Raw genomic sequence first — 19,938 nt, 5'->3', positions numbered from 1 at the left:
GGACATTGCTGCGGCCGCTGATAGGCTGAGCGCACTGTGAGTCACCGACCCGCAGGAAGTGGAAGAGACCGGGAAACGGGACAGCGATATCGGAACAACGGGGGATCGTAGGCAGGTAAGTGAAAGTTTATTTTGTATAGTTTTACAGCCCGGGCACAGCGGGGGTTAAAAGTTTTAGCTTGGAGAACTCCTTTAAATCTAAGAAGTGTAAGAAAACCACGTCAGCCCATGAGCAATATCCAGTGGAAGAAGGCTCCCCTCTCTACGGACTCCCTTCATTCCATTAAATGATTCCTGCTCCAGCAGTCTGGAGAGCTCAGCAATTTAAAATCTTTCGTCTGCTAAGGAAGCAGACACAGCACTGCTGATACTAATTGCTTTTTATAACAAGTTATAGCTCAGCTTTCTCTTTAACCAAAGAAAGCTAGCATGTAATAGACACTCCTGGGTACCAGAGAAAAAAAAAAACTAGAGGACAGGAGCTCAACTGGGAGAAAACTAGCCTTCAATAGGGGCTGTGGGTGGGTTTTCTACTATATTGCTATTGAGGACCAAAACCTTTTGAACAACCCATGTCATAGAAAGAACAGGAAAGTGAAACTTACAGTCCAAATATAACTGAGAAGAACTTAAGAGCTTCTGTGGAGACATCATTGCTTCAAGCAGAGGAAACCATAGTGCCTATACAGAAAACAGAACATTAACTTCAGATGTACAGACTTAATTCACTGTGAGAGCTTGTACCGCATAACAAAGAATTCCTCAGTAAAGCAGTGACAATGAGTAAAGGTAAGACGATAAATTCCAATTGCTTGACAGGGATTGTACATATGGGGCCAAATCCTCAAAAGGGATACGCAGGCGGATCTGCTGTTCAGCCTGCGTATCCCTGTGCCTATCTTTGAAACTGATCCTCAGAAGCAGTTTTCCAAAGATAGGCAGAAGATCTGACATCTGTAAGACACTTACACTGTCAGATCTTAGGATGCAGTACCGCATCCGCCGCTGGGGGCATTTCGCATTAAAATGCCGCTTTGCGTATGCAAATGAGGACTTACGGAGATCCACAAAGCTTTTCAGCTTTGTTTTTTCTGCGTAAGTTTACGTTTGCATACGTAAAATTAGGGCTGCTTTTACAAGGTGTAAACTGTTTACACCTTGTAAAAACAGACCTTTTTTTCGATCGCCGCGATTTTTTTTAAATTTAGAAAAAAAAAATTCGGCACGTAACTTTTTTTTTACCCGACACAACTTTATTGTCCCGTCGCAATCCACAAAGCCCGGCGTAACGTAATTTCGCGCGCTGCCCGTCGGGAAAATGACGTCACGAGCATGCGCAGTACGCCCGGCGCGGGAGCGCGCCTCATTTAAATTGTCATCGCCCCCTGGATAACAGGACCGCCTTGCGCCGGGAGAATTTAGGTTACACTGCGTGAAATTTCTAGGTAAGTGCTTTGTGGATCGGGCACTTAGGTAGAAATTTCCCGCCAGTGTAACTTAAATGGGAAAAATTAAGTTAGGCTAGGATTTTGAGGATTTGGCCCATGGTTCTTAAAGTAGAACTTTACCCATAACATAACTTGATAAAAACTAATGATCTTTAACAAGAAACATATATTCTACAATAATAATTATGCTAAAAAAAATTAGTGTGTGCGTGTAATTGCCTCCAGCATCTTGTTTCTTCTTGCTGGAGGCTGCCATTTTGCAGAAGGCCAGAGCCCCTAAAGAGCAGTAAATCATAAAGCGAAACTAAACCCATGGATTTAACGGTTTCAAAAAATAGTTACATTCCTGGAATGCAGAAATTGGCAACTGTCATATTTGCTTGTGTTCTCAACCAAACTATTAAACCATCAAATGACTGGTGTCATAACTAATCACAAGTGCAGCATCATGGCAGTTGCAGATTAAACAGAAGCAGCTTCCTTGGTTGTAAAGGATAGGAGGGTTTAATTCCGCTTAATTCAGCAGATTGGCCTCTACAAACTCTGCAGTGCCTAAAAATGTAGAGCAACTGAGCATGAAACAGTTTATTACTGGATTTTAAACAGTGTACACGGGTCCTTATTCACTGTTGTATACCATGTACAAGAGCCCAAAACTGTGTGTAAAGACCAGAGTAATGTTGAGTTTAGGTGAGTAAAGGGGTGTAAGCAAATAGACAAGTAAAATGCTTCTTCATTGTCAGTAATGTAATATCTAATTTATACTTAAGACGCCTGTGTGCAAGGAACCAAAACAAGTAAATAGGTAAAATAGTGCACTCAAATGAAAAAAAATTTTTTTTTGTTTTACTGTTCTGTACTTAATACTGTATCTTTGCTCAGCTGTGTCCAACGTCCCACAAAGCATCTCTGTGTTTTTACTCTACAGAATTTACCAACTGACGTCAATTCTTGCCGCAGTGTATATCCCTCCACCATTTAACCCATTAAAATTACGCACCCTTCTGACATTCCAGCTGTGTAACCCGGGAGTGCCCCTAGTCTTGGTGGGGGACCTTAATGGTATAGTAGACCCTAATCTGGATAGACACCCTCCTCCATCGGGTGGCCCCACAAGGGCAAGACCAGCCCTGGCTAAATTTATAGAGGAGGTGGGGTGGACAGATCCCTGGAGAAATAGGAATCCTCTAGAGCAGTGGTTCTCAACTCCGGTCCTCGGGACCCACTAACAGGTCACGTTTTCAAAATAACTGAAACGTTTTCAAAATAACTGAAATACAGTTATACAGGTGATATCATGGTAATATTTAAAATCTGGCCTGTAAGTGGGTCCCGAGGACCGGAGTTGAGAACCACTGCTCTAGAGAGACAATTTTCGTGCTTCTCCAAAACACACATGTCCCTATCTAGGATTGATTTATGTCTATGTTCGATGTCGGCATCCCAATACATTGAGAAGGTGCAGTACCATCCTAGAAGCATCTCAAACCACTCCCCCCTTTTGCTTCACTTGAAGGTCAGGTCGGAGTCTAACTTACCGAGAGCGCCATGGAAACTTCTGCAGGGGATAGAGCTACCGTATTTGACGGAGTTCCAGGTGGAATCTCTAGAAGCTCCCATTACCATTGAGGAGATGGTTATTGCCACCAACTACTTTCCCAATTCTAAGGCACCCAGGGGATGATGGCATCCCGATCAATGTGTACAAACAGTATGGGGATGTAATACTGCCAAGACTGCTCCACACTCTGAATTCGGCTAGGGACTCACAACAACTTCCTGACTCCATGAGGCTGACAACAAAGCATCTCATTTCAAAATCTGTAAAAAACTCAGCAGGACTTAATTTTCTGACCACTTCCTGCCCAAGTTCTGATATTGTCTAAATCCCATTTGCGCAAACTTTATTTCATGACTAAAAATACTGCTATTATTCTGCCCTCTACCCCAGAGGAATTGATATTAATTGTATGTTTCTTTACTCAACTTTTCCAGCTTTCTTGGCTAGGGGTGTCTATATACTCTTCCTGATTTGACTTGTATATGGCCAAAGTGCATTCAGTTATCATGGCAGCCCAAGATTACCCCATGAACGAGTCAGGTCAGGGCTTTATCATTGTGAATATACTGTTAAACAGGCCAACATTCTGAACTACAATTTGAGCGAAACAAAAGGACTTTATAGCCACCATAAAACAACAGTTTCTTTAAAAAAAAATGTTTTATTACAAATAATCCTAAAACATAGTATAAAAAATATATTGATGTAGGTTGATGAAGCTCTACATATTTCGTGCTACTGCACTTCCTCAGGAGCTTAAGTAGGCATTCTAAACTATATATAAACAAATATTATTGAGAACGCCTGCTTAGTGGATGTACATCTACCATATACCTGTATACGTAGTGAACAGCCTCAGGTGATACACAGGGGGGGAAACAAATCTCCCTGCATACGTTTTACTTGTATATCTGCTCTCTTCATCTGTATGTATCCTTTAAAAAGTGCTCTTTGTGTTAATGATTTTTCTCTTCCTGGTTAACACTGCAGAGAAGCCCGAGCATACAGGCAAGAAAGCAGATTGGAGGAAAGGCACACACCCCCTCTCCTGGCAAAGGAAGAAAGGAATGTGCAGCACTCTGTTCTTAGACGGCAATTTGACTGCTAATCTATTTATAGCAACCACCCCCGATGCACACTTCTATCTCCCATCTCTTTGAAGAGAGATAAGAAAACACTACAGATATATGTGCCCAGCTCAAATTTAATGAATTGGGTTTATATTCACTTTAAGCTCCTGAGGAAGCGCAACAGAGTGAAACATGTAGAGCTTCATCAACCTACACCAAGCTCGCCTGGTTTACGGTAGACGCATTACTGGTGCATTACTTCTATGGAGTTGGCTAGGGCTTACTGGTGTTATAAATGGTGACATTAGTGCACTTTGGTTAGCAGCTCCATTGTGAGATTTTATATAATTGTCTATTTTCTAGAATTATTTGTAATACATTTTTAATTTTTAATAAACTGTTGTTTTCTAGTGCCTACAATGTCCATTGTATATACACATTTACAGGACGTGGCTACCACCCTGTGAAGATACAAACATTTATAATCACCATTCTGAACTACCTTCACATCGCAGAGCATTTAATATTGGCAAAAAAAATACAATACCTTACAACGAATAAATGTAGGGTAGATAATCCCTCCCCTGATTTTATTTGAAGTATAAATATTTTAGAATGTTCAGAGGGGAGGATATTAGGACTTTTTATACCAAATAACACATAAATCAATATCATTGCAGGAAATTGTGCAAAACAAGTGTGTTTATACCACAAATAATATGATTTATTGCTACCACTCCATAAAATATAACCTCTTAATATCACAACACAAAATTAAAACCATATCAGTTAATTAATAATCCCACCTCATATTTTTATTTTTAATTCTTTCTTTTATTTTTTAAACAAGGGAGGTATACAGGGATAAAGACAAAAAGACCATACAGAGTCCAATGACAATAACAACTATATACATATATATATATATATATATATATATGTATGTATACATATACACACACACACATATACACACACATACACTTTTCATCATCTCATGTTCCAGTCAAGATGCACATCATTATGTTTCTCCCCAGTGCTTATGGTGGCTGTAAACAGGTTTGGTCTGGGATAGGCTTGGTGTCATCATAATTATGTTGTGAGGTGCTAAATGACCTGTCATACAGTTATCCTTTATAGGGCCACCTTACCCTTGCAGATGTAACACTTACCACTTCCCCTTTCGCTGAGATCTTTAATGTGTGGTTCTATGGGTGTCATTACAGGCATTTGGGGTGCATTTTTGCTGCTCCCTCAATGCTTTGGAAAAAAGCCTACAATGGAAAATATAGACATTGGACAGAGCTGCTCACATCTGAAAAACATGTAGCACTTGCATTGCACAAATGAGGCTACATGTCGAGTCTGGGAAAAGTTGAAGCTTGCCAACTCTCTCCATTCAAGTGTATTTTAATGCAGCGTACATGCGCCTCTAATACTTACAGCATGTTTCAGTGCATTTGACAAGTGTTATCAAATATCAGTGAGCAGTGAACCGACCACCCCCCCCCCCCCCCCAAAAAAAAAACACCTCCTCTTAATTTAAAAAATAAATAAAAATCAGTTGAAGGGCATCTGGAGTGCGCCTTAAACTCACCTTAAATGCATCAAAAACACGCGTTAATGCTTTACGTATAAAAACTGCAATTATCCGTTACCCTTCTCGCACTGCCTTAGGGCTAGCTAGACTGTACTTTAAACATGGTGTATCCAGAGTACACTTAGCCCCCTTTTACACTAGTGAACCGAGCGGGTCCGCCTGTCAAGTTTTTCAGGCAGATTCAATCGGACCCTCCAGTCTCTTCAATGAAGCGACATGTGTCAGTTGACACCAGCCGACATCTGATCCGATCCTATCTGCTAAAAACAGATAGATAGGGATCTATTTCCCATCGATCTGGTGGACAGGTGGCTGTTTACATCCGACAGCCGATAGAGGAGAACGAGCTGTGTCTGCTCTGCATAAGCGGCACAGACACGGACCAGCCATCCGCCTACTCAGCAGGTATCAGAGGACAGATTCCCTGCTCAGCAGGCAGACTCCAACGGAGTCTGATCTGTGTGTAAGGGGCCTAAATCCTTCATTATTGGAAGAACTAAATACAAGTACCCAAGTGAAGGAGTCAACTTTAAATACAAGTTTAGACTACTTTTTCTCATGTGAAAAAACTGCACAATTTGGGCTACACTAAAAAAATACAATGATTTTAGTTAGCAATACCTCTCTCTGCTGCTGGTTCAGTGTACGAGATGTTCTTTCACACAATAAAATTGTTTCTGATAAAGTTTCCCTCACATCTTTTAAGATATCTGTTTCCTTTATCTGATCTGTGAAAAAAGCAGGAATAAATCAAACTAGAGTCAAGAGTAATGAGGAAAAATACAGTGTATAAGAGCCTGTGTACAAAGGCCTTTGTTAGCATAAGAATTGCTTTTCTCCCTATACAAATCAATAGTAATGCAAAAGAAGCATGAAGCAACTTGACGCAGATTAGGAGATCAAACACAACTGAGTACAGTGGTCAGATGCACCTGTGAATCATAGAAGCATCCTAAATTGATTTAAAATGCAACCATTATTAGAACTCAACCTTTAAAGTAACATTCACTTAACTGATGCTCTCTCCCACATCATACCAATTTTGCTTGGCGATGACCACTGAAGCACCCAGTGATGTCACATAAGGATAGGGTGTCAGGAACCATGAATCAGACAGACACAGAAAACGCAGTAAAAAATCACACCTTTAATAAAATGGTAAAAATTGTACAAATAGTAACCGTAGTCAAAACATAGCCAGGGTTTTGTAGCCAAAGCGGGTAGTCAGAACAAGCCAGTAAATCAGGAAGCGAGAGATCAGCGTAGTCAGTGGCAGCAGACAGGATTAGGAACCAGAAGGGATGTCAGTCAGGCAAGTCTACAACAGGAACACAGCAGAGAGTCTCCAGATATGTTTGACCAAGGCAAAGGCACGGAAGGATTGAACAAAACAGTTTAAATAGCCAGAAGGGGCTGGCTGTAGCCTGGAATGACTAGCAGGTAATGATCACCAGATGAGCCACTGTGGAATGATGAGTGCTGGCAATTAACTGACAGCTGAGCAACCTGAGCACTGAGAAGGGAGGGCTGGGAGCTCAACCATGGCTGTACTCCCTCCTGAACGACCCCCTTCCCCCTCAGAGGACCACCAGGTTTGAGGGGAAAACGACTAAATAAAGCACAGAGGAGGACAGGAGCATGTACGTCCGAGGATGAGACCCAAGAGCGTTCCTCTGGACCGTACCCATTCCAATAAACCAGGTACTGTATGTGTCCACAGAACCTATGGGAGTCAATTATCGATTGCATCTCATACTCCTCATGGTTCTCCACCTGAAGCGGGTGGGGACGTGGTACCTAGGTGGTTAAGTGGTTGCACACCAAAATTTTAATAAGGAGACATGGAATACATTCAAAATATGCATGTTAGAAGGAAGGTCTAAAGCGCAAGCCCCTGGGTTGATCCTATGGCGAATACGTAAAGGCTCAATAAACCGTGGTGGCAGTTTCAGTAAGGGAACGCAGAATCAGAGGTTATGAGATGACAGCGAGACCCTCTCCCCAACCTGGTAGGAAGGCGCAGGTAGATGTCTGCAGTCAGCATGGAGTCTGTACCCATCACTGGCACATTGCAAGGACTCTTGGACCTGTACCTAAGTGGAACGAAGATCACGGATATGCTCCTCTAATGCAGGAATTCTTTAAGGAACAAATGAGTAAGGCAACATGGATGGATGGAGACCATAATTCGAGACAATGAGGAAGCTGTATTGACAGCACTATTGTGAACTCCACGCAAGGTAAGAGGTCTGACCAGTTTTTATGGTGGTCAGAACTATAACAACGTAGAAACTGCTCCAAGGCTTGGTTGGCTCATTCTGCGGCCCCATTGGACTGCAAGTGATACGTAGATGAGAAGGAAAGCTGAATTCCCAACTGTGCACAAAAGGCTTGCCAAAACCTGGAGACAAACTGGCTACCCCTGTTCAAGATAACCTTGGGTAGCCCATGTAACCAAAAAATCTCTCGAGCAAAAATGGATGTCAGTTCTTCGGATGTGGGCAATTTCTTTAGTGGAATACAATGTGACATTTTCAAGAACCGGTCAACCACCATAAGAATAACTGTTGCTCTGAGAGTTGAGTAACTCCACAATAAAATTAATAGACAGGTGTGCCCAGGGCCTCTCTCTATTGGGTATGGGTTCTAAGAGGCCCATTGGAAGGTTTTGTGGTGTCTTACTTTGAGCACACACGGAACAAGCGGCTATGAGAGTGGTTACATCGGCGTGGAGGCCATTCCACCAGAATTGTTGAGAAATAGCCCAAATGAGTGGATTCTTCCCTGAGTGGCCAGCTGCCTTGAGAGAATGGGAAGTCTGGAGCAAAGCAGTGTGGAGATTCTCAGGGACAAAGCAGTGGTCACCTGGTTTCTTGGGAGGAAAATGGATCTGAGGAGCAAGAATTCTAACACTCAACGGTAAAGTGAGACTAGTACGAACAGTGACCAGAATATGATTGGGAGGAATCACTGGAACAGAAACCGCCTCCATCTTGGAAGCGGAGGAAAACTGTTGCGACAATGCGTCAGCCCTTACATTCTTAGTATCTGGCAAGAATGAGAACTTGAAGCTTGACAGAAAAAGAGCCCATCGCGCCCTTCTGGGAGATAAGCATTTGACCATAAGAATCTCACATTCTTGTCTGAGGCAAGTCAAAAAGGGGACCGGTACAGTGGTACCTTTGAGGAGATGCCTCCATTCTTTAAGAGCTTAAATGATAATTACCAATTCTCAATCCCCAATATTTTAATTGCATTTTAATTGCATTCTGCAGGAGACAAATTCTTAGAAAAGTAGCCACAAGGATGCATAATGCTCTCAGAGGTAGGACATTAAGACAGAAGAGGGCCTACTCCAGTCTCAGATGCATCAACCTCAAGAATGAAGGGTAACGTAGGATCAGCACAGGAGCTGAAACAAAGGCAGCCTTAAGAGGCTCAAAGGCTTTAATGAAATCCGGAGACCAATTCTCTGGGTTACTGTCCTTTCTGGTCAAATGAGTGAGTGAGTGAGTGAGAAACTTATATAGCGCAACACATGCAAACTGAATGGCCTCAGTCAGAGGTTTGACCAAAGGAGAGAAGTTACAGATACATTTCCGATAATAATTGGCAAAGCCAAGAAAAAGTTATAGCGCACGTAGACCTATGGGTCGGGGCCACTGTAGAACTGCCAATAGTTTCTCTGGGCCCATAAAAAAAAACGGCAGTAGAAATGACATAACCCATAAATTTGACATGTTCACGATGGACTGCACTTTTCCAACATAAAATACAGGTATTGTCTCTCAGCAAAAACGAAAAGAACTCTGGACAGCCGCACTCCAAAATGACTTGAAATAAAGTTGGTCTTTTAATGTAAAAAGTACATACAGGCACTGCAAACAACAGATACAGATTGGCCGACGCGTTTCACGCTGCAATTCAGCGCATCAGCCATGACTAAGCGCTGAATTGCAGCGTGAAACGCGTCGGCCAATCTGTATCTGTTGTTTGCAGTGCCTGTATGTACTTTTTACATTAAAAGACCAACTTTATTTCAAGTCATTTTGGAGTGCGGCTGTCCAGAGTTCTTTTCGTTTTTGCTATAATCAGCATTGCCGGCACCCTGGTGGTTCAAACTACCCTTGATGATCTACGAGACTCACCTGGAGCGGTGAAAGAAATTGTCTATTGTCTCTCAGCAGTTTTCCTTTCATCGCCCTCCTCGATCCTCACAAAGACTGTATGCCCCGTACACAAAAAAAAAAAATGTTTCCAACTTCATCATTTAAAATGATGTTGCCCACACACCATCGTTTGTGAAAAATGATGAACAAAGCGACGGCACTCTAAAGGGGAAGTTCTATTTGCCTTGAGGCTGTTTTTAGCTGGTTACTTGTTAGTAAAAGACGATTCGTGCTTTTTTGTCTGTTACAGCGTGATGAATGTGCTTACTCCATTATGAATGGTAGTTTTACCTCCAGTCTCATAACTTGCTTCTGGGCATGTGCGGGTTTAAAACGTCGTTTTTGCCCACACACGATAATTTTTTACGACACAAAAAACGACATTTTGAAAAATGACATTAAAAATTGAAGCATGCTCGAATTATTTTTTTGTCGTTTTTCAGAAGACGGAAAACGATGTGAAGCCCACACACGATCATTTTAAATGACGTTTTTCAAAATGTCATTTTATTTCATCACAAAAAACGACCGTGTGTACGCGGCATTAGAGTAAGCTTAGCGAAAAGCCATTGCTTCCTAAAGCAGTCAAATAACTCTGTAATTAACGGAATCAGATAGGCGTTCTTAATCGTGATGCAATTCAGACCCCTATAATCGATACAAGGTCTCAGTTTACCACTCTTCTTTTTCACAAAGAAGAAGCCAGCACCAGCAGGAGACGAGGATTTTAGGATGAACCATCGAGAAAGTGCGTCGTCAACATATTCCTCCTTGGCTTTATCCTCCGAGACAGATCAAGGTTAAACCCTGCCATGAGGGGGCATTGTGGAAAGTTGGAAAGGTTCCAAGTTGGAACTTACTACGAGTTTCAATTGCTTGTACCTGAACGCCATACATACTGGCATAACAAAAAAGTATGTATGTTGGCGATGAGTTCATTAAACCTGTTGCTTAGCTCTGCAAAGTAACTCTCGGCACCATATTAGGTTCCAATTTGAATTAATACACTGTAAACAGTTGCATACAATACTATGGATCACTAGTTTTTAAAGTATAACTAAAAGGCAAAACTTTGAATTTTCTAGTTTTGAATAGAGTGGAGAGGGACTCTTGTCGTCTTTTTTTTTTTGCTTTCTGTGCCCCTGTTAAGGCGATTCACTCTCTCTATTTGTCCTATTTAACATTATGATTGGAAGTGCAATAAAATCCCAAATTTTTGGTCTATCACTGGAAAATTATTAGAAGGAAATCTTCCACTGGGACACTAGTTCTGGTGACCTGGCGGTCCCCAAAGGATTACCTTAATTTTCAGGGATTTCCTCTCACTTCCTGTTTGGCTATGAGGCAGGTGAAGTGAAGGGAAATCTGCACAATACCACATAGATGACAAACAATCCAAAATGGAAAAAAAAAGTTTTGTCTACAATTCTACTTTAATGGCTCGCTTTTGGTGCAGGTACTAAGTTTGAATGAGCCCCAAGAAGGGAAGTTAAATGCCTCATGTGTAGTATAGAGCTTTATGATTTTTGTACCCTATCTCATTTTTCAAATTTGTTATATAACATTATATATGAGCAAGTCTTACCGCCTCCATCAACAAAATCTGTAGTCAGTGCTGAAAGTCTTTCCTGCAGCCTCTGGACACAAAAGAGTAACACAATCCCATTAAACACTATGGTTAAATACATATATAAACCATACAATTTGTATGAAAATCAATTTGTATGCATATGTATGAAAATCATGCACCCCTGGATGAGGTCAATGACCAGGAGAGAAAACTTGTATTATAGTAGTTAAAGGAAAACAAGGTTGCTGATTTTACCGTAAGCATAACTTCAAAAGCTGCCTGGATATCTCCCTTTTTCTCCAAGAGGTAAGCCAAGGTCTCATGGTTATTATGCTTCTGTGCAATCTTCAAAAGCAAAACAATATGTTGTTAAACTGTCTCTTTACCAAAACACATAGCAGACCTATAGTATGCATTATATAGTGAAGAACACCCAATCTCCTCAAACTGATGTCACAAGGCAGCTTTCAAAATCTTATCATGGTAGGAGAAAACCCTGTTTTGGTTACCACAAAAACTCCTAATGTGACCAAATACCTAAGCTTTGAGCAAGTGATCTGAGCTGAAGGAATTTAGGAGACAGACATCCAAAGCAGAAGCTGCTAACTGGATTCTGATCCTGGTCAAGGCTTCTATCTATTATCTATAATATCTAAGGAACCTGGGTGAGCAGAAAGATAAGGAAGCAGCTGTTATTTAGAAACATTTTAATTTTAAGAAAAAATTTATAAATGTGTTATCACAGTAGTTATACGGATTTGTTGGATCCCTAGAGGCATTTGGTTGACCACATACAAGAGGAACTTTCATCAATGTTGACAAAAGATGGAAAATATATTTCAGTTACATTTTTTCCACTCTACCTGTGACTTTTCTTCTAGCTGGCCATACAGTTAACAGTGGCCTAACAGTGAGTGGCCTTAACGACTCCTCAAAACTCAATTACTATTGTTGGAGTTGGATCAAAAATCATTGGCTGAACAGAGCCTGCAGCTGAACAGAGCCAGTAGCCAATCAGCTGTAGGCACTGTTAGGGTATCCTGATGGCCAGCACTGGCAGAATATAATACCACAGGGAGATTCGTAAATGTCATTGGTGTGACTGGAGGAATATTAGATACTGGTGTATGACCAAGATTAAAGGTGAGTTCCAGGCTTTTTTACCGTTTTTTAAAAGTCAGCAGCTACAAAAAGTGTAGCTGCTGGCTTTTAATAAACAGAAACTCACCTGTCCCACGGTCCAGCGACGCACTGGCCAGAGCTCCATTCCTCCCCCCCCCCCATCTCCGGCCGGCGTCTTCATTCTAAGTGTGGGCACCTGGCCGTGACAGCTTTCGGCTTCACAGCCGGGCACTCACTGCGCATGCGCGAGCGGTGCTGCGCACTGTGATTGGTCAGGCGATCGCCTGGGACCTGTCACGTGTCCCAGGCGATCGCCTACAGGGAGGGGCCGCCAAAAGTCAATACGATGTATATCGCCTTAACGGTCCCTGGGCTGAAGGAGGAAGTGGGACATGTAAGGGGGCAAGGAGTGGATTAAGCGGAAGTTCCACTTTTGGGTGGAACTCCGCTTTAAGCCAAGAGACTTTTCTTTTAGTTTTAGAATTTTATAGACCCTTATAAAAGGGAAGTTCAAGAAGACCTACTGAAACTATGCTTTCCTTTATGAACCAGATATGACATCAGAGGGGAGGATGTCAAGCTCTAGTCCACCAAACGTCTCATGAAGCCAACATACTATGTTTTTCATCTTTCTTTGTTGTTTCATCTAAAACATTTCCAATACAACATATTCAATTTTTTTAAGGCAATTTCAAGTTTAACCACTTGCCGACCAGCCGCCGTCGTTTTACGGCGGCAGGTCGGCTCCCCTGCGCGAGAGAGCGTAATACGTTGGCTCTCGCGCAGGCCACTAGGGGCACGTGCGCGCTCCTGACCCCGGTGGGCGCGATTGCCGCCGGGCACCCGCGATTGCTCCACGAGCGGGGATCAGGAGCTGTGTGTGTAAAAAAAGTAAAAAATGTTCATTTTTTTCAAAATTGTCACTCTATTTTTGTTTATAGCGCAAAAACTAAAAACCGCAGAGGTGATCAAATACCACCAAAAGAAAGCTCTATTTGTGGGAAAAAAAGGACGCCAATTTTGTTTGGGAGCCACGTCGCATGACCGTGCAATTGTCAGTTAAAGCGATGCAGTGCCGAATCGCAAAAAGTGCTCTGGTCGTTGGCCAGCAATACGGTCCGGGGGTTAAGTGGTTAAACTTCAATTTAAACTTTCAATGTTTTCTCTCATCCTACTCTGTGTATGAACATTGAGGGATCTCCACAACTAACTGAATTAATAATGAACAACAGTTTAAATTTTAAATTTTATTTGCAGAAGTTCTAGCATTGGAGGAAAATCCACTGTCTGAGGGCATCATTCTGAATGACTGTACTTCAGTACAGTAAGCAAAGTCAACTATAGTGGAAATCTCTACCTCCCTAAAGAAAAAAAAAATTATGTTCACTGCTAAAATTGGTTGACACAAGGCTTATAGCATGGCTGATGATGCAACACTATTGCTTATGCTTCTTCTAATAAAGGAACATTTAAAATAACAGTTATTCTCACCTGAATGGTCTCTTCTAATCTGTAATGCTCCAGGATTTGCAGCATTGAAGTCACATGCCCAGGATCATACTGGCACATCAGGTCTATGAAAAGCTCTGTGACGTGAGGCTGATTCTGCAGCAGCTCCGGATTTAACTGCACACCATCCCTAATAAAATATTTTAACATTATCAATAAATTGAAGCAAAGCAAAAAATATGCAATATTTCACCCGGTTTGTACAAACTAAGCCTATTGCCACTAAATCATTAATCCCATTCCCTCACATAACACAGAGAAAACAGTCAGTGGCAGCCTTCTGGGACTCTGGGGAGATGGCTATTATAGTAGTGGATCTATCTGGCAGCTTGCAGATAAAGCTTGAGACAGAGAAAGAGTGAGGCAGAGATTGTTCTAATGCCACCTTGTCTCCGGGCACACACTTGACATGTCCACCAATGGCACTTGGGGAAAACAATTCTTCGCACACACCAATGCCGACAACAGTAAATACACCACACAAAGACAATAAAATGGCTTCTTACAAAAATCTGCAAAATCAGCTTCCAAAACTAATTTCCGAGTGTTTGGTATAGCCTATTGCAAGTTTCAGCTTTGTCTCATTTTACTAATTCGAGAACAGTGAAACATGAAGATGCTGCTAAATAATAATAGCGTCTAAAAACATGAGGAATATTTATTTATCCTAGAGCAAAGCAAAGATAAAAATGTAATTTCTTACTACAGTTTTATTTTCCTACTTGTTTGAGTATAGAGATTTATAACATAGAAGATGGTACAATGCAGCAATGTGCACTTCTTTTAATTCACGGTTAATTAATTAAAGTATACATTTACGGAAAAAAATTAAACAATTGTGCAAAAAATGTGTATAAAAAATTTATAATCCAACGTATATCCAAAAATATCAAAGGAAAAAACGATAAAAGTGCAAACAATATATGTGTGTTCAAAAAATAGTCCACTGTAAATCCAAAAATATCAAAGGAAACGATATCCAATTTGAATCCACTCCAATCACCAATGTAACATGTAATGCAAAGTGTGAATCCTCCATCCTTGTAGATTAGCCTCTCACCTCACTGCCGTGACCCCTGCATTACTAGTAGGGCTCACCTCTCTGGTGATAAAGACAAACTGCTGTCGCTTCAAATGCCTCTTTGCATTATATGTCACATTGGTGATTGGAGTGGATTCAAATTGGATATTGTTTCTTTTGATATTTATGGATATACACATTGGACTATTTTTTTTTGAACACACATATATTTTTTGCACAATTGTTTGCACTTTTATCGTTTTTTTTTCCCCTTTGATATTTTTAAATATACATTGGATTATATATTTTTTTGTACACATTTTTTGCACAATTGTTTGCATTTTTATTATATTGTGGTTATTTTTGTGCAAGTTGTGCTACAATAATCTGTTGTATATATTAGTTGTTACAAGCCACACATTTCTGTATGCTGGTTTTCATAAATGTCCACATCGCAGAGTCTGTTCTTCGCGATTTCAGTATTCTGTCTGCAGTCTATTTGCTGGAAGTACTTATCTATGTCAGCGTTTCTCAACTCCAGTCCTCGAAGGCGCCCCAACAGGTCATGTTTTCAGGATTTCCCTCAAATGAAACAGCTGTGGTAATTACCAAGGCAGTGAAACTGATCAAATCGCCTGTGTAAAATAATGGAAATCTGCAAAAACATGACCTGTTGGGGCGCCTTGAGGACTGGAGTTGAGAAACACTGGTCTATGTCATTATCTCTCCTGACTGTCTCCCTGATTGCCCTGCCAATGCCTGTTATCATGCATGTACCATACTACCAGTCTCTTCTTCCGTAAACATTTTCCAGACTCCGCTTCTGCTCCTGCTCATATGTTCACACTCATGCAATTTTTCCATTCTGATGCTGTACAGAATGCATATTAAATCTCACAACATGAAATAATCTACAATTCAGTTATTTTGATAGGGGAGTCAGTTTTCATATCCATTTACTGCAGAAGACAGCTAATGAGCCATATATCCCATTCCTTAGGTTTATTTATATCTTCCAACTGTTGAAAAACAGTAGTTAAAAATGGGGGCCTTACAGATCTAGAAATACTGCATTTTAACAACAATGCATATTCAGTTAGAACACAGTTAAAGCGCAAGTCCAACCAAACTTCAAATTTAAGGTGGATACAGGCAAAGTTACCAAGTTCTTCTAACATCTTGAAGACCCCAGGTGAGATATTTGCAACTGAACTCAACTTTAAGAAGCTGCTGCTGCCACTCTCACTCATAATGATATAAACTCTACTTAAAGTGGAGTTTCCCCCATAAATATAACATTACATCAGTAGTTTTAAAAAAATGTCATTAGTCCTTTACGAATTTTTTTTTTTTTTTTTAGATGCCTTCAAAGTGTTGTTGCTAGGCAGAATAGTTAATCTTCCCACTTCCTGCACCTAGGTGCTTAATGCACCGCACAGACTCCTGGGAATGTAGTGGGTGTAACTTTCCAGGAGTCTGTGCATTCCCCAGTGTCAAAGAATCATGTGACTTGGAGAGCACAGGTGCTGAAACCTGATCTGACACTGCTTGTGCAGCACTGAGCATGTGCGAGAGCTGCAAGGCTGAAATCCAGAAAGTCATACAGTCTGGATTCATGATGCCCACACTTAAGATGGCCCCAGTCAATTTCTATTTTAAAAAGTGTCTAAATGCTGTAACAACCTAACAAAACGGACCTTAGTTTACAGACTAACTTTACTAGAATACACTAAGCTTGTGTATTACAGGGGTATTTATATTTAAAAAGTGAAATTGTGGCCGGAACTCCGCTTTAATTGACAATATGCAGAACACAAAAAGGAGTGATACTCGCTTGACATACGAATCACTGCATGAATTATCCCATTCGCACCAATCTAACACTGAAATATTAATCCTGGCTGGTAAATGCTGATATCCGTTTAAGAATACAGCTTTCCTGGCTGTCTTTGGCTTCACAATACTCTCAGATACTGATTTTCACTGACCAAACACAAAACTCCTTATCTGTCTTCATCTTGCAGGTCTGTGTTAAAGCATGTGTTACCTCAACACTTCATATTCCTAATATGCACCTCCTGTACCATGTACTTGCATTAAAAAGTATCCTGTTATTTTTGTATTGCTTCATGTATGTAAAATCCTTGGTGTTTTCTGCTACTCTCCTTACTTTTCCATTAAAAACTGATTAAAAATAATTTATAAAAAAAAAAAGGGGGAAAAAAAAGTACGGTAATTATGATTTTTTATATATCTATACAAAAATGTTTTGCCTTTGATTTCTAATTTAAACTGAATGGGTTGTTTTACAAGGTGATTGTTTACAATCACTTTAAAACAAAACTCCAATTTAAAAAAAAAAAAATTAAGTACCTACTGCACTTAAAAAACAAAAGATGTTTTTTCTGCAATATTTAATCTCTTCCTGTGCTGTACCCTGCAGATTAGAGCTGCACGATTCTGGCTAAAATGAGAATCGCAATTTTTTTGCTTAGAATAAAGATCACGATTCTCGCGGTGTAACATCTTCTTCAACATTAAACAAAACAATTGGGCTAACGTTGCTGTTTCGTTTTTTTTTTTATTCATTAAAGTGTATTTTTTTTTTAAATTGCGTTTGAAAAACCGCTGAGCAAATACGGTGTGACATAAAATATTGCAACAACCACCATTTTATTCTCTAGGGTCTCTGCGAAAAACAAAAAAAAAATATCATGTTTGGGTGTTCCAAGTACGGTAATTTTCTAGCAGAAAATAATGATTATTTACTTGTAAGCAACAAATGTCAGAAAAGGTTTGGTTAAATGGTTAAACTTCCTTCAGCTACACCCTGGAATTATTTCCTTTGATAAAAGAATGAAGAGATACTTTGTTTCCACTTATTCGCACATTGTATTAAAACTTGGCAGGCTGCCTGGATTTTGTTTATCTAGCCGTGAGAACTCTCTGCACTTGTTAGAAAGATCGTGACATGCTGTTTTGAAGATCGGGAACTGAAAAAGATTGCGATTTCGATTCTTCACGATTAATCGTGCAGCTCCACTGCAGACTCACTGCTTAGGACTAGTGCTGTTGGTTCACTCCTGGGCTGAAGGACACCCAATCCCTGTAAACCCAGGCCTGCATGAACAAGCATCATCATGCCAGACTGGACTCACACGAGAATGATGCAGAGAATTGCTGCCACTTAACTAGAGGATTACTGTTCTCCGCATCAATTGACACAGAAGAGTGTACAAGGCCCTTGTGTGTCATATTGCCAGCAAGAAGAAAGGTATGTATACTGACATAAAAAAAAAAATTAACAGGGGGTTAGAAAAATTAAGAGGAGGGACCCTGAAGTTGGGCATTAAAGACAGTAAAGCAACGTCAAGCCAGGCAACTAGAATTTTCAGAAGGGAAGTATAACGGTCACCACCGTTTACAACCTTCCATCAACCCACGACAGCTTATCGACACTCCACAATCAGGCAAACGAACACGACCCATAAGAATTCCCCCCAGACACGAGACACACAGCTCTGTTCTGGTTTCAAATGCAAGACAACTTTAATGGTTAGCTCTCAAGTTTATATAAAGTTCCAGCATGAAAGGAACCATCAAAATCTCCACCCACACATCACACCCTGGGGGGCTTCAATACACCTTCAGATGGCTAATTGCTAAACATTCCAGACATCTCGGCGCCGGGCTATAATTATCACTGCACCTGAGAAGTCACATTCCTTCATTAACAGAATTCAAACAAAACACTAGGGATGTCCCGATACCGATACTAGTATCGGTATCGGGACCGATACCGAGCATTTCCCCGAGTACTTGTACTCGGGGAAATGCTCCCGATGCTTCACCCGATACTTGGGCGGGCAGGCAGGGGAGTTGCAAATCTTCTCTCCCCCCGTGCTGTTGACTTCCCCTGTCCGTGCTGCTCTCTCACCTCCCCCTGTCCGTTAGTGCCGTTCTCTCTCCTCCCCCCGTCCATCCGTGCCGCTCTCTCTCCTTCCCTTCCCCCGTCCGTGTCGTTCTCTCCCCGCCCCCCCCGTCCGTCCGTGCAGTTCTTTCCTCCTCCCCCCGTCCGTCCGTGCAGTTCTTTCCTCCTTCCCCCCCCCCCCCCCGTCCGTCCGTGCAGTTCTTTCCTCCTCCCCCCCCCCGTCCGTGCAGTTCTTTCCTCCTTCCCCCCCCGTCCGTCCGTGCAGTTCTTTCCTCCTCCCCCCCCCTGTCCGTCCGTGCAGTTCTTTCCTCCTTCTCCCCCCCCCGTCCGTCCGTCCGTGCAGTTCTTTCCTCCTTCCCCCCCCCCGTCCGTCCGAGCAGTTCTTTTCCTCATTTCAGCTGAAGCTGCTGAGAAAGGGACTGGGGAATCTGTTTCCCTAGTCCCTTTCTCTGTCTTAAAGGGGAGATGCCAGAGGTCTGTTAAGACCCCTGAAATCTCACCAAAGCCCCCCAACAGGGCTGATTAAAAAAAAAAAATTGCAATAAATATTAAAAAATAAATAAAAATAAAATGTAAAAAAATAAATAAAAAAAAAACACACTGACAATTCACCCCCCCCCCCTAAAAAATAAATAAATAAAAAAATCACTAAAAAAAAAAAAAAAAAATACTGCCACTGTCACATGACATTTAAAAAAAGTATCGGTAATCGGTATCGGCGAGTACTTGAAAAAAGTATCGGTACTTGTACTCGGTCTCAAAAAAGTGGTATCGGGACAACCCTACAAAACACCATCACACAATAAATCCCTCTCAATCCACATCTTTAGACAGACGTTCTGTCTCCGCATGAAAGGTATTCACACCTCTGAGCATCAATAGGCTTTAAAAAGTGTTATTACCCACTGAAAGGCCTTTCAAGAGCCAGCCACATTTA

General features: G+C 41.2%; 1 protein-coding gene across 6 annotated transcripts in view; it reads right to left on the bottom strand.

Moving 5' to 3' along the window:
• The window catches only part of VPS8 (VPS8 subunit of CORVET complex), a 296,490-nt gene that overhangs the window by 106,507 nt on the left and 170,045 nt on the right, over window positions 1-19,938 (bottom strand). For all 6 annotated transcript variants that reach the window (XM_040357376.1, XM_040357379.1, XM_040357377.1 and 3 more), the window contains 5 exons: window positions 14,032-14,179; window positions 11,674-11,763; window positions 11,434-11,485; window positions 6,301-6,407; window positions 606-681 (listed from right to left, as the gene is read on the bottom strand). In XM_040357376.1, the coding sequence (XP_040213310.1) occupies window positions 606-681; window positions 6,301-6,407; window positions 11,434-11,485; window positions 11,674-11,763; window positions 14,032-14,179 (473 nt within the window). The remainder of the gene's footprint in view (window positions 1-605; window positions 682-6,300; window positions 6,408-11,433; window positions 11,486-11,673; window positions 11,764-14,031; window positions 14,180-19,938) is intronic.

Source organism: Rana temporaria, chromosome 6, assembly GCF_905171775.1.
Source record: "Rana temporaria chromosome 6, aRanTem1.1, whole genome shotgun sequence".
NCBI classification, from domain to species: Eukaryota; Metazoa; Chordata; class Amphibia; order Anura; family Ranidae; genus Rana; species Rana temporaria.
This window is presented reverse-complemented; position numbering and strand designations above follow the sequence as displayed.